Genomic DNA, 25,387 nt, shown 5'->3' on the forward strand with positions numbered 1-25,387 from the left:
ACGCTGACCCCAGTGCCATAAACGCCCACAAATATTGCACTGCATTGATTATACATGAAAAATCTATGATATTGAGTGGAGCAGAATTGTGGCTAGTCACTTGAGGGCCATCAGACGGCTTATCTCTCTGCCCTTCAGTGCCCCTGACTCCCTATCCTTTTTTCCCCATATAGAAAATGACATGGCCATTAATCAACAAGCTATTTTAGAACAAAAAAAAACTGTCAGGCCACTGGCTCCTTGACTCCTATCATGGCAAGGACATTTTGCTTTCTTTAAGCACCTATATGTCCATGTAAACGGTGAAGTAAATGATCAGATGCATTTAAAGAACTACATTCAGATGTAAAACAGCCTATAGGAATTTAGACAATCACAAAATTGCAGGAAACATTGCAACATTACAAACTTTTATTGAAAGCAATGAAGAAGTTAAAAGGTTAGTTCGTCCCAAACAAATATTTGCTCACATTCAAGTGGTTCTAACTGGTTTTCATGAATATTTTCTTCTGCTGAACACAAAACAAGAGATTCTTAAGAATGTTGGAGAAAAGTAGCTACAGACGTCCACAATAGTGACCATGGGCCCTATTATACACCCGGCGCAGCGTGGCGCAAGGCGTGGCGCAATAGTCTTTAGGTAGTTTCAGCTTGGCGCAAGAGTCGTTTTGAGGCGTTGCGCTACGCTGTTTAAATAGCAAATGCATTAGCGCTCATTTGTGCGCCCATAGGCGTTCTGGTCTAAAAAAGAAGGCGTTCTGAGGCGGACCACTGGCGCGTCGCTATTTTGAGGAACTACAATAGCTTTTTCATTAGACCAAAACTAACCCGGTCTAAACTCCAGCGCATGAGTTGCGCCTCGCTTACGCACTGCTTAAAACACACAAGAGAGCAATAGGCAAATATCTTTACATATGAAAAAATGTTAATATTAAGGATATATAAAGGATATAATAAGAATAGATATAGGATATAAATATAAAGGATTAAAATATTACAAAACAAATTATTTTCTAGCCTACATAATTATGAAAAATCACTGCTTTTATGTCTTCTTCATATCGGGAGGCTTTTTCAGTTCATTCATAACAATTTGCTTTTGTATAATGTTATTATTATTAGCAGTATTATTTATTATATCCATATTTATATTTGTTTTATTAAAAACAAGCTTAGATTTGCCCACCTGTCAGGTTTTAGACCATAAGGGCCACGTCATGTGTTTTAGGATATAACTCAGGTTTTTGAGCACACTTTGTTATTATTATTCATTTATTCGTTTGTTGGAAATTAGAACTGAATTTAGAAATAGTTTTGAAATGAATATTTGCGCTTAACAAACAAAAGTGTTTATTTATAGACTAATTAATGTCTGTGTGTAAAGGTTTCCCTATCCAAGAGCGAAAGTGAAAGTAGTTTCATTATCTCTCATTCTCACACAGTAGATGCTCTGTTTAACAGTTTTCTGTTAAAAAAACTGTTAACTGTTTGCTTGTGAATTGCTCATTTTTTCCACTTAGACTTACTTTGCGTCCTGTAAATAGCGAATGCGCTCTTGGTGCGACGCAGCTGACTCTTAAAGGGAATGGGAGATGAGATTCGAATTGGTTTATTCTCAAAACACACCTATAACTCATTAAGAAAATAAACTCAACCCTTTTAGAACATGCGCCACAGCGCAAGGCAGATTTCCCGTCCTTAAATTAGCAAAAACGCGTCCTGACACGCCCTGAAAGCGTTTGCGCCCTGCGTTTTGCGTTCTACGCATGGACCATCAAAATAGAGCCCCATATGTGTGTAGGAGGAGAGTGGATCGCAAGCTCACAAATGCATTCAAATCCGTAAACAAAGCGGCAAGTGCCATGTTTTCAACATGGTTTTAGAATATAGAGTTAACCAGATACAGTACAAGTGGTAACAAGTAACAAAACACAATTAAATACATAATTTGCAAGCTAGAGATAACAAGGAGGCAACCTACTGCACTTACTTAACTTATACTTGTGAAATGGAGGAAGAAACTGATCCATGAACTGTGTACTAAAAGGTTCCTGTCTATAGTCTTTTCTGATCCTTCCTTTAACAAACAGCTGATGAATCATGTGTTGTAAGCATGTAGATTGCTGAAGCACTCATCAAAAAAATGACGGGAACACAGCACAAGGCTGGTGCTATAATGCTGAGGTATTTTTGCAAAACTAAAATTCAACCACTGACTCTTCACAGTCTCATCTTTGGGTAGGGAAAATAACACTAACTTTCCCTCACACTTTAGAGCACAGCGTCTATGCGACTTGATTCAACCGGGATCTGCTACAGTGTTTGTCTTTTTCTTTCTAAAGTATGTGTGGACTTGACCGGGGGGGTTCAATTTTCCCGGGTCTGCGCATTCTACAATTGTACGGGCTTGAGTTTCATATCGACGTCACGCCGACACGGCAAAAGACTCGCTACAGCGGCAGTTCATTCGAACCAAGATGAGCCGACTCTTTTATAGATGAATCAATAGTTTTAAACATGGTGCACTTTCAGATTTAAGCCTTAGCAGGATATTTCACTTCACTTAGAGCTGTGTTACCCACTGTATGAAAGGTCATTTTCAAAAACAATCTTTAACATTAATTATGAAATATGGATATTTATATGAACATATATGGGAGCTAATGATAGGTGGGTTCAACTTGAGGATGCAAGTGTTGGGTAGATTACTTAGAAATTGCATAATGTAATCTAGATTACACATTTAAAGTAATGCAATCTGACTACATTTGTATTCCTTATCACATCAATTTTATTATTGTGTGCCAAACTGATTTAAAACTAACAAAGAAACAGCCCATTAGCCTGAGCTTTCGTGTCTGCATTCCTGTTTTATTACAACAAAGGCATGAAAAAAGACTAAATATATTCACAAAACAATAAACAAACAGCCAGATAAATAATAACCATGCAGTGGGTGAGTGTTTTAGAGTTATGGGCAGGTATGCACTGATAAATGTGTCGGCTACTGGCAGTTCAGTCTGCATGAGGTTAGGTGGTCACAACTGCACAAATGATAAATGATGACAGTGGCCATTTCGGGTATGCTTTGGCTTCAATTTCTACACAGCAATAAAATTGAGATCTTTTTTATTGCCAAACCTTTTGAAAATGAACCATGGTTTAATTGTAATGAAAGTTCATCAACCTTTTTTGTGTGCATTTGATCATAACTTGTATAACCACTTTATATAATCACATTCTAAAAATACCATTATAAAATGATGGTTAGTTATTTTTTATTGTAGTAAAACCATGGATAACAAATTATGGATTATGGATAACAAAATTTCGTTGCATAATTCAATTATTAATTTGTGATATTATTTGAAATTATATTTACCATCACAATCCTTTAAAAACTCTTTTAGAAAAAAACTAATTTTCTGTAAATATATAAATGTAATATGTAAATATTGTAATTAAAGTCTAGACCTAAGATGCAGTAGCTCACAGTCAAATCAATGGGGCTCCATAACTGCATTTTTTCAAATAATTTGTCACTCTGAACACTAAATATGATACTAGTGTATCGTGCAGTATCTTGTAATGTTAAATTCTAACATATTTCTAAAAGTAAACTCATTTGTGTATAATTAGTCTAAATTTACTAATTATCTTTCACTCTAATCACAAAGTGACTGTGGCAGCTAAGGTTAGCTATGGCTAGTGAGTCTAAGTAGCAGATTTTGCCTACAAAAAGTGCTTGTATACAGATATTTTCGTGCTTCTTGGAACTGAAGCCAAAGGTATTTGTTTATGTAGGTTGACTAAAAACGAAATGTTCCGTAAAATAATCCAGCAGGTACTCACTTTCGGCGGACCGTGGTATCCCACAATGCTCTCGCGCGTCACTTGTTTATGGTGACGTCACGGCGCAGTCTTTTCAGTCTCTCTGGGTGGCGGCAGACAGTCTGTCAGCGCTGAAAACACGACTTCGAATAAAAGAGTGATATTGCGGAAATTGAACACAAACATGAATCTGCATTGCAGCTAAAGGTAAACGCGATCTCCGTTTTGACTTTGATTGCTGGAAGTGTATGCGGCGAGTAAAGTATGGTCGTTGTTAGCACTGTTAGCACAGCTGCTGCAAACAGGCCGATTATTATATAGTTATATTGCAAACATTACGCTGGTATTTCCACTGCGTCGATTTTTGCGTGTTATTTTGTGTTTCTGATGTTGTTTTGTGATGTTTGCGCATGGATCGAGCTTTCTAAGAGATCTGCTATGTAACTAGTGGCTTGTGTTTGTTGAAGCTGATCATCTGTAGTGTTATTGTCGTCCACCTACTTGAATACAAGAGCCCCGTGTTAATAATCTGCAACTTTAAAATGTTTACACTTACAATTCATCAATGTAATTTCATTACATCTCAGTTATCTTGATTGTTTTGTTGACTGTGTGACTCATTTAGATCGTGACGATAAGAGCTTTCTTTTATCTGTGCCCAGTCTCCTACAGTCACACAAATACTGGAAATTAATGTCGGCGGATTTTAGAAATTATGATTGGCAGTTCACAAAAGCGTTTTTTTCTGTTATTTAAATTATTAATTAAATCCTTTTTAATTACCATTTATATTGTCATTGGTATGCAGTTCAAAGCTATTTTACTGGCTAAATCACATCTTGTATATATATCTTACGATTGAGTTAAAGTTGGTTTTATATTCGCACAGTCAAACTTTCTCTTTAATAATATCATTTCAGAAAAAGTATTATTTACAAATTCTAAACAGGGAAATCATATTAGCAGCCAATGGCTATCAAAGTACATTATTGTTGAAGTCATACATAATTGCGATTTCAGACTAAATATTTAAAGTAACGTTACCATGGTACAAAAAATAAAGGGAGCATATCAGAAATTGTCGCTAAACGAATGTACGAATATAAAACTAACTATACTTCATTCACTATGATTGGCAGTTCTGGAATAGTCACAAAAGCGTTTTTCTGTTAATAAAGTTATTAAATGAACCCTATTTAATTACGCTTTATATTATTATTGGTAAGCAGTTCAACGCTAACCTTATTTCATTGGCTAAAGCGTATCTTGTACATGTATTTTACGATTGAGGTAAAGTGGTAATATATTTGCACATTCAGACTTTCTTCTTAATAACATTTCAGAAAAGTATTATTTACAAATTAAAAACAAGGAAATTATATTAGCAGTAAATGACTATCAAAGTACAATATTGTTGAAGTCAATTAAATAGTGCTAATGTTGTTTTGAAGTCATACTTAAATGTGATTTCAGACCCAATATTTAAAGTACCATGGTACAAAAAATAAAGATGTCAGAAGTTGTCTCTGAAAGAATCTACGAATATAAAACCAACTTTACCTCAATAAACTTGCGATATGTAATGTGTCTAATACTTCTGAAAAATGTTTAGTTTCTAATAAGTTTCATTCTTTCATTCATTTCCTTTTTCGGCTTAGTCCCTTTATTAATCCGGGGTCGCCATAGCAGAATGAACCGCCAACTTATCTAGCATATGTTTTATGCAGCGGATGCCCTTCCAGCTGCAAGCCTTCACTGGGAAACATCCATACACTCTCATTTACACACATTCACTATGGGCAATTTAACTTACCCAATTCACCTGTACCGCTTGTCTTTGGACTGCGGGTGAAGCCTACATGAACAGAAAAAGTACATGCAAACTCCACACAGAAATGCCAGCTGACCCAGCCGAGGCTCGAACCAGCGACCTTCTTGCTGTGAGGAGATTTTGCTATCCACTGCGCTATCGTGAAGCCCTTTTTTATTTGATAATTATTATTATGCAGTGCATTTATTGCATTTTTGAGTTTTTTTTAATGCTTTTTGTAAGAACATTTCTGTGGGGCCCCTGGAGATTGAAAACCACTGCTGATTGTAATTGCACCCAGACTATGTTTATCAAATTCTTATTTCTCAAATTCTAATGTATTGTTATTTATTAATGTTGATACTATTTATTTATTATGGGATGTAAGTGGTATTTATGAAACATAATTAAACCTTGACAATGGGGAAACATTTAAAATAAATGTTACTATATAAAGTTTGTTTATTTGTTTTCTTGTTCAGATGTCATTTATTCATTTTTATGAATTTTATTTATTTCAGTGTTAAGTTTTTACATTTCTCATGCCAACTATTTTGTACAGTCAGATGTTCTTAATTCCACAAGCACAAGATGCTGCTCTCATTAAAGCAAAGACAAGCGAGTTAAATCATCTGAATTTCTGAAAATAAAAAATAAAGCACAACCATAATTTTTGGGACTTTTTTGTGTTTCTATAACCCTAACTTTAATATAAAGAGCAGCAGAACGGAATAAAGGCGTTAAGTCTGTCCAGCTCTCAGACTATCAGTGTTTAGAGACTTCCAGGCACCATTCTTATCCTGTCACTCGCTGTCCTGAAGAAATGACCATGAGGAAAGCGTGTCTGTGGAAACGGCTTAACATGCATCTTTGCTTCTGGACTTTTTAGGATCCAATGGGAAGACAGAGTCTGGCTGTGCGAATACTGAAAGGCAGTGCTGAGAGTCACTTGAGGAGTTGTACAAGTAAGACTGTTATCTTTGTTGTTTTTCGGATAAAATAAAGCCACACACTTTCGAGAATTTAATCTACAATTAGTCATAGTTCCCTTCTGAGTTGTGTCTGAATTTTACACCACAATGGTGAGTTCGACACTCCCAAAATGTGTTTCTTTCTGCCTCTCTGAAAGTGCTCCTCTGCTTGTCTTTGATGTTGCTCCATAATGGGCATCTCTCTCTCTCCTCGGTTGCCACAGAAACGGCCCCCTCTCAAACACACACACACACACACACACAGACACACTCATGCTGTGTGTGCGGAAGTATTTGTGGCAGGAGTGAGAAAGAAAGAGGCAGAGCACAGCTGCACTCTCTAAAAATGTAATTAAGTTGTCATTTTTGCTGTCCTGTTTTTTTTCTTCGGGGGATTGATCCTGTCCTACTGTTTTGCACAACTTTTATGTAATCTAGGCAGGTGATGCGTGTATCCTGGCTAAAATTTGAGTTTTGTAACACCTCAATTTCTTTTCAGTGCATTGAACCAAATGGGGCATTGCAGCACCCAAATCATCATCCTGTTCCTGCTTCAGTTCTTACAGACATCAGCTAAAGGTAAAGATTTTATTATTATTAATTAAGGCTATTTATTTTTATTTCATATTACATATGTAATGTTATACACGTATTTCAAATGAATTCTGTTATTTAGAACTTATCAAAGCATCTTGAAAATAAAATCTACAAACTACCACGTTTAGAAAAATTGACATTGATAATAAAAATATTTCCTGAGCACCAAACGACTTCTTAATTCCTGAAATGTAATGAATCAGAAGGCTCTTGATTGAAATTCAGATTTATATATATAGTTTATTTATTTATTTGTTTTTTGAACATGATTTTTCCTAAAATAATTGTAGCTTTGATGAACATAAAAGATTGTTGATGAACATAAAAAATTGTTTTGTCAGCAGTTCTCAATCCTTGAACCATTAAACATTATTTATTTAGCATCACTCATGTTTAACACACCTGATATATATATATTCAGCTGCAAGAAGTTTTCCAATCAACATGTTCATAAATAGTGTTCACTACTCTCTACACCCTGCACAGGGGAAGCAAGAGTAAACTTGAAGTTTAATAATTAAGTATATTTGTGCTACGCTGTTTGCAGTTAATAAAGAATGTAGGAGGTTTTTTAAAGGTGCAGCATGTAAGTTTGGCACCCAGTGGTTAAACTAGGTATTGCACTTCTGGATCAAAACGAACGGAAGTGCAGGTTGCCAGATTGAGGACAGGAGCGAGTGATTTAAACCGTTTTCTAAATAAAAGCAACAGCACCTGATAGATGGAATATTTTCCGTATTAAAATTAGTTTTTCTCTTTACCAACACCTCGAATTGATATATTAGAAACAGCTTTAATTTCTCACAGGTGAACAACAGAACCTGAAAATGATCACCTCAGGTAAACCTCACATGCTTTATTCAGTGTTAAATGCTACCAATGCGAGTTTGAATGCCATTTTGCATGACATTTATTGCCATACAACTGAAATCAGCAGTAGATAGTTCACCTCAGATCTTAAAAATAAAATAAACAGTTAGAAATTCATTTTTAGAACTAAACACACATCAGTGATTCAGCAACTACATTTAATAATGTTAAAGAGGTTTAATATGTATTAATTAGATTATAAACCTTACCATTTCGTGAGTGACTGCATATTCTGTGCTTCTAAATGGCTGTATTTAAATTCCTGTGTTTTTAGTCTGGTGCAAACAGCCAAGTTGTTTATCACTGCAAATCTTGTCACATAGCGTGTTGTTAGGACATGAGGTTACAATGTACACCCAATGTTGATGTTCATAATATTTATATTATTTGCTAATTAATAACCTCATGTGGAATCTGCATTTCGGAGTCTGCTACTGTCCACCTGAGGTCACATTTCGGTTACGGAAGCATTCTTTCAGAGCCTTTCTGAACGAACGAATGAATGAATGAATGAATGAATGAAATACAAGGTTTTCCACCAAGGCAACCAGAGGTGCTGAAATATAGTTTGCTAAACTGGCATTGGGCCGGTTAAAATAACCAAAACAAACACATTTTCAAAGCAGAATATCTTGTTACTAAATTTCTCAAACTGAGCTTGTGCTTTAAATATGTAGTATCTTGTTAACCTTGGTTCATTAAAGTTAAACTGTATTTTTTCTGAAAGTAGACTTATTTTCCAACTCTTCCCTGGAATTAAACCGATGAGTTTTAACATTTTTAAATCTATTCAGCTGATCTCTTGGTTTGGCGGAGCGTTTTTAACTTAGCTTAGCATTTTTCATTGAATCAAATTCGACCATGTGTTTATCAGTCAAAAAATACTTGTGATATTATGCAGCACTTGAAAATTGTTTCAAGCGAGGTAACTGGCAAGCAGGTGGTCACGTTGGTTATATTGAAAGAATTCAGCAGATTTCCTTTGTAATATTATTGTGCTTACTGACGCCATGGTACGGCAGCTAAGTTCCTTGGTTATTATGCAGGAAAGAGTGTATAGTTCCTAGCCACATCAGTCCAAAAAATGGCAACTTTTTCGTTTTAAGTCGGTCTTTCAAGGCAAGGCAAGTTTATTTATATTTAGCATATTTAATACACAATTGGCAATTCAAGTCTTAGCACATAATATAACTACAGAAGAGTCAAGCCTTAAATAGGAGAACTATCGAATTTCTTTTTGAGCAAGATGCTAATGGTCGAATCCGATTCAGGGAATGATGCTAAGCTAAAAGTGCTCCCGTCGAACTGGAAGATGGGCTAAATGGATTTTTTTTTTAAATGGTAAAAATCAACCGTTCAGGAGAGATGTAAAAAAAAAATTAGAGCAAAAAAAAAAAAGTACCCCGTAACATTTAAACACTGCATAGTTCATAAACTTCCCACATTTGGTTCCTTAATATTTTACTCATCTTTTGGACAAAATTCCTTTATTACTGAACTGTTAATTGTTTGTGCACATTGGTGCCAATGTAAATGCCTATTCCATGCAGGCCAGCCACTAAGATGCAGCTAAAAAAACTTTCAGTGCAGTAGGATTGGTGTAGCTAGTTTTGGTTGTGCTTTTCTCTCAGGCTCTGTTAGCGTGTCTCATAGAGAGCATAAAACATGAATGCCGGGTTAATTGATCTGTGTCACTGATGCTCCCTGGCTCTTATCCTGTGTAGTCAATTTGTAAAGCTGACAGAGTTCAGTGTCACAGGAAATGAAGGCAGGGAGAAGGGAAGAAAACAGCCTGAGTTATCAGGCTTAGAAAGAGTCTCGTCTGCAAGGACTGGCGTCACGCTGGTCTTCCTTAATTAATTTCATTGTTCCCAGAGATTTTTTAGCTGGTGACAACTGACAAATGGCTACAGACGATTTCCTCTTTCTTTAATTCATGATTTAACTCTCTGGTTTTCTGTCTCTCTCCAGATGTCTCCATTGACTGCATGTGTGTCGGCAGTGACTGTAATGAGCAGCAGTGTACTGGTGACCAGTGTTACACCTCCGTTATCATTAGCAATGATGTGACGACGTTCAAGCGGGGCTGCTTGATCGGGCCGGCGAGCAAGCGCATGACCTGCTCCGCAACAGCTTCTGCTAGTCATGTGGTAGAATGCTGTTCTCAACACATGTGCAACGCCAACGTCTCCAAAGAGACCCTACTTCGACTGCTGCTCACAAGTAAGACTTTTAATCTGTAACTGGCAGGAGAATCGACATCTGGAGCTTTCCAGAAGTACTGTTGTGTAAACGGAGATCAAGATTAAGGATATCCAGACAAAATTCTTTCCAAAAAAAAGTCTTTGCAGCTTTTCAAATTGATATTGATTTTAAATATTATTGTTCATTGCAGATGTGATTTTTTCAAACATTTAACATTTACAAGACTTGATACATTTAAAAAAATAATAATTATAATATTTTTTATTAATTTATCTGCTTTAATGTCAGGTTTTTTATTTATATTTCTTTTATCTATATAATTTCAAAAAAACTTACCAGTTGAATAAAAGTAACTTTAATTCAGAGGGAATTAATAATTTTAAGCTTGACCATGTGTATTTGTATATAAGTTTTTGTATAGTAATTTGTATTTTTGTATGGTAAATGTTTTGTAAAGTTAAAACAATAATTTAAACAATACTTAAACTTAAAACCATAATTTCAAACCATTGTTTTTTCTTTTTATTATTTATATTGGTTGCATTTTATTTTACAGTATGTGTATTTAGAGCTTATATTGTACTTGATTTGGAGTTCTGGGCTATATTAGGTAATTACCTTTAGGTTCAGGACTAGGTTTAGAGAGATTACCTTATTATAACCAAAGTCCCTTTAAAGCCTGGTTTATACTTCTGCGTCAAGTGACCGGCGTAACTCACGGCGCAGGCAACGCGCGCAGCTGTGCATTTATACTTCTACGCGCTGTCTCTGTAGGTCTGCAATAACTCTTCCGAAACGCTAGTTGGCAGTGATGTGTAAATGTTCCTCTGTGTCGAGTTTCTTCGCTTCTGTTTTGCGTTTCCTGAACACTTCCTGGTTATACAAGTGACTCAAACTCGCTCATTTTGAGGCAGGAACCGGCGGATGTGCAACAACTTTAACTATGAGGTTAACACAAAACAAAACTTTCTATCCAGAGCTCCTTCACGGGACTCCACACTTGTAAACAATCGCTCGCGCCATTCGCGCGGCTCTCGGTCCCGCCCAGACTCGTCAGCGCTACCAAGCCGACCAATCACAGAGCTTACGCTACGCGTCTTTGCGACGTGTAGTTACAATTTTTGAGAGGTGCATGTCAGTGACGGCGATGGCCACGGCGAAGGGCTATGCGTCAGCGCCGTAGCATACGCCGGTGTTTGACGCAGAAGTATAAATCAGCCTGAAGACAAGTCATTTCACTCGACGGCCATCTTTGAAACGCCAGAGCATTCTGTCTGACTGGGGAAACATCAAATTCTCCAAAACAAGCTTACGAATGAGATTACATATTTGGAATCACCAATAAAATTAAATGACTCTCATAAGTTTCAAAATCAGTTTTTTTTTTTTTTGTTGATATAATGTGCAAGTGCACCCCAAAGCAATGAGATCACAACAGCAACTTCATTTATGGTCGTGTTACACATTATCATCCTCTGAATAATGCTTCATCAGATCACTCTGGTCTTCAGCAGTAATTCACAACTTGGTCCTTATGGTGAATGTTCTCCAGAAATGACAGCGTTTTTTTTTTTTTGTTTTTTTTTTTGGGTATTTGAGTAGTTGCTGTCGTGTGATGTATGCTTGAAAGGACAAAACCAGAAAACTTTTGTTTTCAAGTGCAGTTGATTCATTAAAAGGTACAGATTTCAAGCTCTATGGGAATATACTTATGTCTGTGAAGCAAGTATTCACTGAGATTCCAGTGTTTGTTTCCTGTCATAAAAGCACAGGTCTGGTTCGAGGTTATCCCCTGGAGGATTGTCAGTCTATAGCTAACGATAATTGGCTGCTGTACTAGTAGGCGAGGTTCATTGGCCAAATTGACCATTACACTTTTCCCCATTCAAACTATACGAGTGACATGTCTTGTGTATTCTACAGTCTTCGTTATTACCCTGTTTATGCAATGACCATAATAATAAGTACATGCTATACATGTGAAACTGTTTCTAAAATGCTGTGCTACCATTATAGAATTATCAGTTATGTCTTTTATATTTTTTGCTTTTTGTTTGGTTACATTTAGAATTCTAAAACACAAATTATTTATACCCCTTTTTGTCTGTTGCTATCATTTTGTGAATGTTTTTGATTTGTACTGTGTTTCTGAAAAGGTCCAGAAGAAGGGAAGACTGTTCATTACCGCGTGGAAATGTTGGTTCTGTTTGTGTTGGGGCCGTTTGTGGTTCTGGGTCTGCTGTCTTTTCTGGCTTTGCTGGTGTGCCGTCGACTCCATCATGGGCGTCTGGAGAGACTGCACGAGTTTGACACTGAACAGGGGGCCATCGATGGGCTTATCGCGTCTAATGTCGGAGACAGCACACTTGCGGTATTGTATTTCTATAGACTACATGAATTGTTTAGTATTTCATAATTTCATTTTATAATCTTTTGTTTTGTATGTTTTATCACTTTTATATATTATTATTATTATTATTATATGAACTTATTTTTTTAGCTCAAGTTATTCATTTATTGACGGTAGATTTCTATAAACTACATAATTTCTTTTATAATACAAATATCAGGTCTTATGGATGTTTTATCACATTTATATTATAATTAATATATGAAGTTATGGGGGGGGTTGTTTTTTTTAGCTGAAGTTAGTCATTCATTGATGCTAAATTTCTATAGACTATGTTACATTAATTGTTTTTTATAATACTAATAATTGGGTATTTTGTGGACGTTTTACCACTTTTTGTGGTATAAATAACATTTTAAAAATGTTCTCCAGTGTCACCCATATATACAATTATTTGACAAAGTATAATTAAAAATTGTAATATTGTGAAATATCATTACAATACATTTTTACATTTTATTAAATTTTTAATGTGATTTTTTTTTTTTTCAATAAATGGTAAATCTGTTTTTTCAACGTCTTTTTTCTAGTCTTTAGTGTTACCATGATCTTTCAGAAATCATTTAAACCAGTGGTCCCCAACCGCAGAGTAATCAATTGGTGCAGGGCCTCACAAGAAATCATTAATTATTTGCATCTGAACAATCGTTTATTTTGAAAAATCTTTTATTTTGAAAAATAATCTTATTCTCTTGCTTACATCTCGATCATTTGAGCGCCCAAATTGAACCCACAAGCTAGCAAAATGAGTAAGAAACAGACATCTTTGGAAAGTTTCTTTGCCAAGTGGAAAAGGCCCAGTGAAGGATCCACGAACTGCCAAGGATTAGATCCACAACTCGTTTGTCAACAAATCAGGCGAATTTACCATGACAATGCAAGAAGATCAACTGCTGAAGATCACAAATGATGGCGGCCTTTAAGGGGTCGTTCACATATTGCATTTTTTCCCGTCAAGATTTGTTATTTCCAGTGGCGGGACGCACTCATGCCTTCCATACGCACCCAGTTGAATGCAAACTGCGAGCACACCGCAAGTCACGTAACAAGAACTGACCAATCAGCTTCAGCTTGTAGGGAATATACACATTTCGGTAGACTAATTGTCTAAGACAAACACAGAACACTGCAGTGTTTTTTAATTATCTCCATGAATAAAACTTGTATCAGAGTTACCTCTAAGAAAGTTTAGCAATATACGTAACCAGCCCCACACCAATTCTTTTTTTAACTGAAGTTATTTATTCATTGATGTTAGATGGTAACTAATATGTATGGTTTCCTAGGATCTGATGGATCACTCCTGCACTTCAGGCAGTGGTTCAGGACTGCCCTTCCTGGTTCAGAGAACGGTTGCGCGGCAGATCAGCCTGGTGGAGTGTGTTGGTAAGACAAACCGTAGGATTTACACGGAAGACTACACAAAACATGTCACTAGAGATATTTTAGGGTCTCATGGAACACTGCCTTGTTTCCGTTTAAAACATTTATGGGCACTATTTGTTCATATTACACATTTAAGCTAAACTTTTAAAAACTAGTGGTGTACACTTCATTCTTCATGTTCACAGCATCCTCCTGAGCACCAATATTTTCAGAATACCTAAAATATTAATCACCGTCTGGCTATCTGAGATTTTGGCATTGGAAGTACGTCAGACTCGACAAGTGGATAAACGGAAACCCTTTTTTTAGACCTTATGTAAGTGATGTCGACAAAAAATGTCTTTTTTGTATGTGTTCTCAGGTAAAGGACGGTACGGTGAAGTGTGGAGAGGTCAATGGCAAGGAGAAAATGTAGCCGTGAAGATCTTTTCCTCTAGAGATGAGAAGTCATGGTTTCGAGAAACAGAAATTTACAACACTGTTCTGCTACGACATGAAAATATATTAGGTAAATAAGCATCTTATTGGTTTCCACATCATAACAATAAAATGACATCTTTAAAGGATTATCCCACACCAAAATGCACATTTTGTTATTTTGTTTTGTATATATAAATATGTATATAATTACTCACTCTCATGTCGTTTCCAACCACTAAGACATTAATTCATCTTCAGAACAAACAATATTTTAGATTAAGGAAGCACTCTATATTGAGAAAATATTGTTACCGCGATTTTAGCATATGCAGTATCCATATCACAGAAAAGTGCAATATTTAAAATGAATTTTATGTGCTTAGCATTTGTGTGCTGCATGCATATGTTGTTTATCTAAATCTAACCAATCAGATGGGACTTTTACTATCTTTATCCCTGCCTCTTCTGTTAGGTGAACCTAGAACTGAAAATAAATGCTAATGCCAGAAGAAGAAAAAGACAACAGCCAATAAGAATCAGAATTTTCACCAAGGTTTTCTGTCATTCATAGTGTTTAATTAGCTCAGAAAAATATCTATTGCTTGTGTATTTTAGTATGATCCTTAAATAAATAATTTTTTTAACTGCTAATAAAATAGCATTTTTAAAAAGTTACCTATTTTATAAGAATTGTTGTTATCGAAAACCTCAACAATATCGGATTTCATATATTTCAAGTATCATGCAGCCCTTTTTAGATGAAATCCTAATGCTCTCTGACCCTTCATAGGAAGCAAGGGTTACGAGACAATCAAAGTCTAGAAGGGAACCACAAATATTAGCAATTTTCACACATACAGACCTTTACAGAAAATTACCCGCAATTTTCCGGAAAGGGATCATGTGTGAACAGGCCCTTTTTGAAAATACCGGTAAATTCGTCCCGGCAATTTTCCGGAAAGAGAAGTTGTAACATTATCGGTAATTTCACAGAATGCTCTCTGTTGGAACTCAGAAGGAAAATTGCCGGAAAGAGCGCGTTTACGATTAGAGCGCTGACGTGAGACGTCTACTCCAACCAATGAGAACATTTATATCATTCACATCCACGTGGTTTATGAAAATAAAAGCCTTTGAATATTTTTCCAGACACATTTAGCTGCTAGACGTTAGTCAGATTATGTTACTATGTTCCTTCTTCTTGCCAACTGTGAAAAAAATAATCGATAAAATGCTTATGATGAACCGCTGCTTGTTTACCTCTGATACTTGACGCGTGTGCACGTGAAGCAGCCGGTGAGCACCAACACACACACATATTATGTACTACAAAAGCCAAAACAAAAGCCCTTCTATGTTTACAAATGAAAGTGCAGCCGTTTAGAGCTCATTTCTGGTTAATGATGTCAGAATGAACCGGTATTTTGGAATGGATGTGTGAATGGTCTTTTTCCAGAAAAATTCCAGAACGATCTTGCCTGTGTGAACAGTGTTTTTTTTTTTTTTTTTTAAATTGCCGGTAAAGTCATTCCGGTAATTTTCCGGATATTTACCGGTATCACTGTGTGAAAGGGAAACAAAAATATTGGAGTGTAAACTAGCTTTTACAGTTTTTTTTTTTTTTTTTTTTTGGTGCACAAAGTGTTCATGGAGCTTTATATGATTACAGTTGTCACTTGGTAATTTTGGGTTTCTTTTCTGGACTCTGAACTCTTGCTGTCTCTGGAAAGTCAGGGAGCTCTTGGATTTCATCTAAAATATCTTGATTTGTGTTCTGAAAATTAATAAAGCTTTCATGTGATTCGAATGACATTAGGATGAGTAATTAATAACAGAATTGGGGTGACGTGTGTGTGTGTGTGTGTGTGTGTGTGAGTGTGTTCGTGTGTGTTCGTGTGTGTTCGTGTTCGTGTTCGTTCCGCTGTGGCGACCCCTGATTAATAAAGGGACTAAGCCAAAGAAAAATGAATGAATTAATAACAGAATTATCATTTTGGACTGAGCTAATTATTTAGGCCAAATAAATAGCCACTGCAAAGCATTGTGGCTAATGTTATTTTCAACTCTTTTTCTTTGCAGGCTTCATGGCTTCTGACATGACCTCCCGAAACTCTAGCACTCAGCTGTGGCTGATCACACACTATCACGAGAATGGCTCTCTGTATGACTACCTGCAGCGTGTGGCTGTGGAGATGGCAGATGGACTGCACATGGCGGCGTCGATTGCCAGCGGGCTGGTGCACCTGCACACGGAGATCTTTGGCACGGAGGGCAAACCGGCCATCGCTCACAGAGACCTGAAGAGCAAGAACATCCTTGTGAAGAAAGATTTGCAGTGCTGCATCGCTGACCTGGGTAAATTCTGTCATGCCCTGTTTTTTGTTTATCTAATATTGAAAGCTGCTTGTACAGGACAAAACCATTTGATCTAGCGATATGAAATTTTACAAATGGGTCAGTCCTAAACTGCTTTTTTGTTTAAAGCAAATTACAGGGAACCAGCGGTTTAACAAGAAGAGGCAATACACACAAGTAGTTTTAAATGTACCAAGGAACTGTTTCATTAAGTGCTAGAGTAAAGAGAGGGGAGTGTTCTTTCATAGAGAAAAGAGTGTTTCTACAGGTGGTTTATCAAGCCCACTCACCTGTGTAAAGCTTGCTTCATAAATGCACGTTTTTGTTTTTAGAGAGAAATGGAGTCATTGTAAGAACGGCTCTGGTGCAAAAACTGGTGCAAGTGTCAGTTGAAGAAACAGATGAAAGTGTGTTTTCTGTGTGTGGTTTGTCAAGCCCACTCACCTGTGTTGTCACGATACTGGAATTCAGTACCAGTCGATACTGAAACTTTAAAACAAACATTTCCCGCTAACATTTGAGCACTCTTGAGAGTGTTCTTAAACAGCGCTGATTTCCAATTGTGTTCACATGCTCAACAAAAATGACTGTGATTGGCCGTGAAGGTCATCAGTTCACTGAACTCACCGCTGTGGTTACACTTAGTAAATAGCGGTGAGTTCTGTGATTCTTCTGTCATTTCAGCGCTGTTTAAGAATGCGCTAAACAGAGCTCAAATATTAACAGGAAATGGACGTTTTTAAAATATCAGTATCGATTGGTGCCATCTGTATATTGCAGCAGAAATTGGGACACTAAATTGATAATTAGTGATTGAGAACTAAAAAAATCATATTTATATTATTATTTTTATTATAAAATAATAAAATAAATATATTTAGAAAAGTGGCACCAGTATGGCCTTCTGCTGCTGTAGCTCTTCTGCTTCAAGGTTTGGTGTGTTTCAAATTCAGAGATGCTCTTCTGCATTCAAGTTATTCAATTTAAAGTTGCCTTTCTGTCAGTTTGAACCAAGCTGGTCATTTTCCTCTTACCTTTAGCTTCAACAGTTTTAGTTCAACAGTTTTCCATTTAGATTTACTGCTTTCATCCACAGAATTGTTGTTTTTTCTGATCGTTCTCTGTAAACCAAAGAGATTTTTGTTTGTAAAAATCCCAGTAAATAAGTAATTTCTGAAATACTTTGATCAGCCTATATTGCACAAACCAACATGCCAATTGCTGCCAAATGATATCTATAATCTAATGTGCTCCAAAACAGTGGTAAAAATCACATTTAGAAAATGCAAACATCTCAAATTTGCAATTTGTTACTGCTGCCTTTTTTTTTTCCACGTTGCCTCATACTTCAGTTTCTCATCAAATCTTTACCAATCAAATGCTGTCTAGAATCTGACATGGCCCGCCCCCTTCAAGACGCTTCTCATTTGCTATTCATTTGATGTTCTTGATCTCAACCACTCTCACTGGCAGAGCTGTGATTTGGCAGAACTGTGGTCCAAAACATTGGATGTTTTTTTTTTAAGCTACTCTGTCCCACCCTCTCTTGATTTTTTTTTTTGTTGAGATCATCAAACATCGAATAAAAAAAATCCCTTTTTTTTAAAGCACTTCACTGGACCTTTAATGAGATGAATGGCTGTAACATATAAAGTGATCAGTGGGTGTAGTTTTACATGATTTCATACATGTTCTTTCCCTCCACCTTGTATCTCTGTAGGTCTGGCAGTAACACACACACAGTCTGATAATCAGCTTGATGTGGGAAATAATCCTAAAGTGGGAACCAAACGCTACATGGCACCGGAGGTTCTAGATGAGACCATTCAGACGGACTGTTTTGACGCCTATAAGAGGGTGGATATCTGGGCCTTTGGGTTGGTGCTGTGGGAGATCGCACGCAGAACCATCAGCAATGGTCAGTTTGCTAGACTACATTTAGAAATGTTTCATTTTGATTGAAGTGCTGTGTCAGCATCTAATTATAATGTAGATCAGAGAGTTTTCCATCTTTGTTCACTGACTTTTTGTCATTCTGGATCCTGTAGGAATTGTAGAGGAATACAAGCCGCCTTTCTATGACCTGGTTCCTAATGATCCCAGCTTTGACGACATGAGGAAAGTGGTTTGTGTGGAGCAGCAAAGGCCATTCATTCCCAACCGCTGGTTTTCAGATCCTGTAAGTACTGTTAAAAAATTAGTTGTTTTCTTGGATGTTATCATCATGTGACCACAATGTGGATTGATAATGGCTGGCTTATAAGTTTAGCTTTTAACTTCCACTTAAATGTGTTTAGGCTTCAAAGTCAATAAGATCTAAGTTGATGAACGAATAGCACAAGAATTTTAAAGTTGTAATACTTACTCCTGTAATAATTTAACCAATAGAAAAAAAATCTGTTGTTTTTCTAAAGAATCAGTGTTATGCTAACTTCTGTTCCCCTACAGAAATGCTAACCAAATCTAGCTGATAGCAGACTGTAAAACAAAAGTTTTGCATAGTGGTGTATGACAGAAAGTTTCAGTTGATGCCATTCTTTTCAAGGAAAAGTCAAAGCAAAACTGTACAGGTCGTTTACAAATCATTGGAGAAGCACTTCTCACAACACAGATGCTTTATACACACAAATACTTGCGTATAAATGTTCATTACCAACCTTTTTATGAACATGATTTGATTATAACTGCAGATCAATGACAGTGCGAAATAGCTTGCTGTAACGTCTGCAATTATATAATAAATAAATAAATAAATGCAACATAAATGAACACATCCAGCCCCTTACAGTCTCCGATATGTTACTAATTACAGAAAAACTACACCCAGCATACATTTAGCCCTTATTTGGGTTCAAAAACAACATGCAACATAGAGCCCAGTCAGTGCAAACCTCGCCTCTGTATCTTTAATCTTTACCAGCATATGTAATCTCTTGTTAGAAAATAATTCCGTCACTTAATAATAGTGCAAAAGGTGATGATAATATTTAAACATGGAAGATTGTTCATGGATTAGGTTGCTGAAAAAAATCATTTGCTCCTTCTGCTGGGCTTCTCTTTTGTTTTTTCCATAGGTTTTTTTTCCCGCGGCACTCTTGCGTTTGTCTGTTTCTGAAAGGATTGGATGTCTGAAGCACTTCAATAATCACGTGCATGTTATTATCGTCAGCTCAAGAAGTTAGTTATTTCAAATATAGATTTGCGTTGAGCTCTCTCTCTCTCTCTCTCTCAAGAAAGTGAAACCGCTCATGCTTTTAGACACCCTCGTAAAACAACACGGCAGCTTTTGTTCTTCTTGGCTTGGCTTTGTAGCTGTTCATCAAAACGACAACAAGTTTTGTTTGATCCCGGGTCTACAATGGCTCATTATTATATGTATATATTATTACCATGTAATGTCTCGGCTGTGAATTTAAAAATACTTCATCCTTTGTTTTCATTTTCCTGGCTTGTGTACGCTAGTGTCCCTTCTCTGTGTTCAGCTGCGGGTCTAGCTCTGCCTTTTTGACTGATACCCTTTGGAAAGAGTACACAAAAACTGCTACAGTACGATTTAGTTATCTTTTGATAATGGAAACTACTATTATAGTGTACCTAGGGTTGTAACAATATACCGGTATGACGGTTTACCACGATTTGAACGTGCACGATTATCATACCATGAACAATTGCATATCAACGGTTTTAACCCTTAAAGACAGAGACAGCCACCCGCGGCTAAAAATAAGTATTGCTCTTAAATGTTTAATAACTTTTGATCCGCTGATCCGATTCATACAATTCAAAGATTGGCATAAAGAAGAGAATCTCAGCTTTCCAGTGCTGTATCACATAACATTCGCGGACTTTCAGAGGCTCCGGAATCAGTGCGGTTACGTCATCAACATTTGACAACGCTGATTTGACAAAGAAACGCTCGTCACTGTGTCTCCGGACAAATCAGACATGATACATTGATGCATTGTCCCTCCTCCATGCCCAGATTGGTTCAAACTCGCTATATCACAACCAATAAGCATAGGTTTCACTTTTGTTTGTGGACCAACAATGAGCTTTTTGAACAACACGGAATGAGAGATAGGCATACATTTATGCGCGGCTAAATAAAACGCAAAAAAAAAAGTTTTGCATGAAATAATTCTCATACTAAGTACTTTTGCATGCACAGCAGCACAGAAACATGACAAAACAGTGACACAGCAAAGACGAACTGCTGCTCTTGCTGTTTTCAAAAGACGCAAATGAAGATGCAGCTGTTTGTCTGCATTGCAGACAACCATATCCATATCCATAGACAACCATATCCTTGCTGGCACATAAAACCTAGGGATGTTCCATATTGAATCTAGTTTCGTTATGTAAATATTTATAGTATAGTAAATATTTATATCTATTTTTTACTGAGGATTTGCACCATGTTTATTTGGACTTTATTTGGACTTTGACACATTATTTATTATTTTCTTATTTTTATTTGTTCATTGTAAGTGGTGTTGTTTATAGTAACTAAAAATATATTATTTGGAAAAAGTCAAATTTGCTTCACTGTTCTATTATTTTGTAACATACCGTATACCGCGAAACCGTCAAACCGTGGTATTGTTTTAGACGATTATCATACCGTGAAAAATTCATACCGTTACAACCCTAAGTGTACCGTACCTTACCACTTAGTGGAAATGGGCCAATATTGTGTCAGGGTTTCCACACTTCTTGAAAGTACTTGAAAGTATTTGAATCTTAGGCATATGGATTCAATGCCTAGAAAAATTAAAAACAGACATGGGTCTTTAAAAGTACTTAAATTTAAGTTTGGGAAAAAACATTTGGATGCTATTTCAACAATTGTATTGTTGAAAAAAAATCTTGATGATTAAATATTGTATAATAACAATGACAAATAATACACAATTGGTCCATTTTTCACAAACCTTAAAATTGTCAAAATCTTTTGACAATTACTTAGTTACATTTATAATCTAAATATTAAGTGTAAATTAAATGTTGATTACAGTAAGGACTTTAACGACACTTTATGCTGGGATATGAATAACAAAGCTGCTTGATTTTAAATTAATGGTGCTTTAAAAAGTGCTTCAATCTTGTGTCCGTAAAAGTGGGAACCCTGTGTAATGTTACACATTTTCACATTGGCCATTTAAGATGGCTACCTACATCTCTGAAGTAAAAAATAACATGAGCCCCAGCTTGCAAGTTGACAATTGTAACACATTTCAAAGCACATCTTCAACAATGTATTTGTACACTGCAGTTTTAATTCTGTTGACCGATGAATTTGCCCATTTTCTTTTTAAGAATATTAAAAACCCCACACTGACATCTAATCTAATCATTTGCATATGGGCCAAAGATTCTCGATCTGCAAACAAATGGGTATGTTTGTGTGTGTTCACAGACCCTGTCTGCTCTGGTGAAGCTGATGAAAGAGTGCTGGTACCAGAACCCCTCGGCTCGTCTCACTGCCCTGCGCATCAAAAAGACTCTGGATAAAATCCACAGTTCACTGGAGAAGGGCAAAACCGACTGCTGAGGAGAGAGAGAGCTGCAGAACTACTGACCGCTCACCCGCTCATTATACAGACACTGTGTGTAACCAAACCATTGGATTCCAGCGCTGGCATCTGTCCCAACTCTAACATGCTGTTTATTTGCTTTATTCTTCTTGTTCATTGGCCTAAAAACTTTTTTATAGAGAATTACGCTCTCTTTTATGGATTTTATTTTTCCCCCCACTGAACGCGGTGTGACTCACATTTACCCTCAAGAAGCAACAAAAAGGACAGAGACGCCATCAAATATGTGGACGCACACTGACAGGCCTTGAAGAAACCCTCTGTCATGGATTTTTTTAACAGCATCACGTTGTCTATTTAACCATTGGCAGACTTTAAAGATTTGTACTTTTCAGAAAAATGAAAAGGACGGATACACACATGCTGAAATGCAATCAGTCTCATAATGTGTGTGTGCACATGATTCTCGTTATAACCAGAAAAACTTCATAGCTGTAACATCACCTGCTTTTAGACATATGGTGGGTTTTGAGCTTTTTAAAGGTCCTGATAGTTCTTGTAGATAGGTTAGGCAAAGTTAGTCACAGTTTTGCTATAGTGGACTTATCATAAAACCGATTGGTTGCTTAATGCCACTATGTACAGTAGGAATCGACAGGCTTCTTTCTTTAATTAGGCCTGTTTAGTGACCAGACCTGGGTTTTGAACTAGTGGTAAAAAAAATAAAATTCTGTCATCATGTAATTCCAAAAAAAAATAACTTTTTCAGTGGGAAAAACACAGAAAAAGATGTTTTAAAGAATGCTCACGCTGCTCTTTTTCCATACAGTGAGCACATATTGTGGCATGCTCTCTAAAAATTAACGAAAACCGTTCATATATTGTTTGGAATGACATGAATGATGAGTAAATAATGAGAGAATCATTTTTTTTTAATATATATATTTTTTTGTTTGGGTGAACTCGCAGTCTGGTCATTCTCATAGCACCCTATGAGGGCTTCCCTTTGACACAAGGCCTTTCTGACCTGTTGCCTCTATGCCTGCCTGACTAAAAGCCATTGTAGCACACCGTAGTGCTTTTTTGTTTTATTTTTTTGTAGCTGTTGTCTTTATTTTTGCCCTCACAGGCATGCGTACTTGATGTTTGTTCAATGACAATCAGCCGCTGTCCAGTAGGGCCTGAACTATTTGCTGTCATGTACAAAACCCTACTTATGAGCTTTTAAGGTGACGTCTCAGCACACTAACAGAGCTAGTCATGATCATAAATAGACTCTGGTTTTGTGAATTTGCGTATTTGTTTACCCTCATGCTTTTTTCACACTTTTTGTATCACAGTTTTCAACACGCACCATGAGCCGAGAGAATTCGGATGCTTTTAAAACTTTAAACGCTTTTTGACTATTTAAAAGTGACACTCTAATATAGGATGGAAGAGGTTTACAAAGGAAAATGCTATTGTTGTATACCGAATGGCTTGTGTATGTTGCTTATGGTTTGGGTTAAGTGAAATTGTTTGAATTTAATTTTTTTTATTTTGGAAAAATTGGTCATGATACACTACAACTTTCACTTCTGGTCGCTTTTGCTCTCCTATAAAACCAAACGTTTACATGTTTGTGTTGACCTGGGGAGCGATGTTAGGAATTAAGACTACAGCAGCTATTGCATTATGAACTGTGAATGTTATAATGAAGAAACCTTATGTATGATGTTACTGGAATACTGAATGCGCGGTTAAGAATTAAAAGGAAATCTGCTTTTTTTCATCGGTTACATCAATGGAATGTTTTTTTTTTCTGTCATGTCCTTGTGCTTTAAGCTAGTCCATGCTGTGGTGATGCTTTCTTTTTAACCGTAGAATTTCAAGAATCGTGTTGCGGATTGTCATGCATCTGTCTCGAGTTTTCCTGTACAGGGAGATGAGCTAAATCAAGCCTTAGTTAAGGTTCCACATTGTCTGACTCTGCTGGAAAATGACCTTCTTATCTGTGCTGATGTTTACAAGAGGTCTGCAGCCTCTCTCCGATACCCAGTGCTTTTATAGCTGGAAGTTCACCAGCTCAAGCTAATGAGAACGTAAATGCCAACTCTGCTACAGACGCAAGATCAATTGTAGACCCATTTTGTAATTGTCTTTTAAAAAATCAGCTTGGTAGTTCCATTGCTTTCTTCCAGTTTTGCAGATGCTCTGTATTGGAAAAGAATTCAATTTGTTTTCCATTTTGCACGATGGACAGATCATTTATTTGTATGTCATAGGGCAGTGGTTCTCGAATTTTTTTCATTAAGTACCACCCCAGAAAAAAATTGTCTCCCCAAGTACCACCAAAATGAGCAGTATTGAAATAAAGTAGCGTATAGGCCCAGTAAAGCAGCTACAACTCTGCACAGTTAAAAAAACGTGGCAGATTACCTCAGAAATACAGGCTATATGTCATATATGGCAGATTATATACATAATTTTTGCTAAATTTTGAAATATGTAGCATATACATGACATATTTTATTCCTCCGCGTACCACTAGAAGGAAGCCTGCGTACCACTAGTGGTACACGTACCACAGTTTGAGAACCACTGTCATAGGGGAAGGGGGGTATAATTATGCCAGTAAAAAGGCATCAGCCATTGTTAACCAAAATATACTTTTATTGTCTAAATGGATTTAGCAACTTTTTTGTTGTTGATGATTTATTAGACACAATTCGGTGTATTTACATGATATGAAAATTAATAAAATCTCATGCTGGGCTTTTATTTAAAGAATGCTGGTTTTATTCTTGTCTAAAAAAAATATTTGTAGCATTTCAATTTATCCCACAGTCAATTATTTTATATGTATAAGCAAATAAAAAGCTTACAGTTCAATTTGGTACAGAAATTACACAATTTCCCTGATGAAAAAACTGCATATGTTGTGATGCTCATATGCTGGTCTAGCTGGTCAGGTCTATGCTGTTTTGTTTTCAGCAGGGTTACCATGAAAGATACACTA

The 25,387-nt window shown here is 36.4% G+C and overlaps 1 protein-coding gene across 2 annotated transcripts; it reads left to right on the forward strand.

The window, feature by feature from the left end:
* The first annotated feature begins 3,916 nt into the window (after positions 1–3,916).
* acvr1l (activin A receptor, type 1 like) lies at positions 3,917–24,173 on the forward strand. Of its 2 annotated transcripts, NM_131345.1 has the most exon segments (11): positions 3,943–4,038; positions 6,531–6,606; positions 7,112–7,191; positions 10,051–10,302; positions 12,441–12,655; positions 13,981–14,080; positions 14,442–14,588; positions 16,580–16,855; positions 18,576–18,773; positions 18,904–19,034; positions 22,272–24,160. In NM_131345.1, coding segments are annotated over 9 exon segments (1,521 nt in total). In that variant the 5' UTR covers positions 3,943–4,038; positions 6,531–6,606; positions 7,112–7,124; the 3' UTR covers positions 22,407–24,160.
* The last annotated feature ends 1,214 nt before the right edge of the window (positions 24,174–25,387 follow it).

This window comes from Danio rerio, chromosome 2 (genome assembly GCF_049306965.1).
Source record: "Danio rerio strain Tuebingen ecotype United States chromosome 2, GRCz12tu, whole genome shotgun sequence".
In the NCBI taxonomy this organism is placed as follows: domain Eukaryota; kingdom Metazoa; phylum Chordata; class Actinopteri; order Cypriniformes; family Danionidae; genus Danio; species Danio rerio.

Excerpts from the sequence above, each read along its gene's own strand:
- acvr1l (XM_021478751.3), top strand. The coding sequence starts at position 7,125 with ATGGGGCATTGCAGCACCCAAATCATCATCCTGTTCCTGCTTCAGTTC. Across the intron at positions 7,192-10,050 it reads CTTACAGACATCAGCTAAAG|ATGTCTCCATTGACTGCATG; the intron begins GTAAAGATTTTA and ends GTCTCTCTCCAG. Across the intron at positions 19,035-22,271 it reads ACCGCTGGTTTTCAGATCCT|ACCCTGTCTGCTCTGGTGAA; the intron begins GTAAGTACTGTT and ends GTGTGTTCACAG.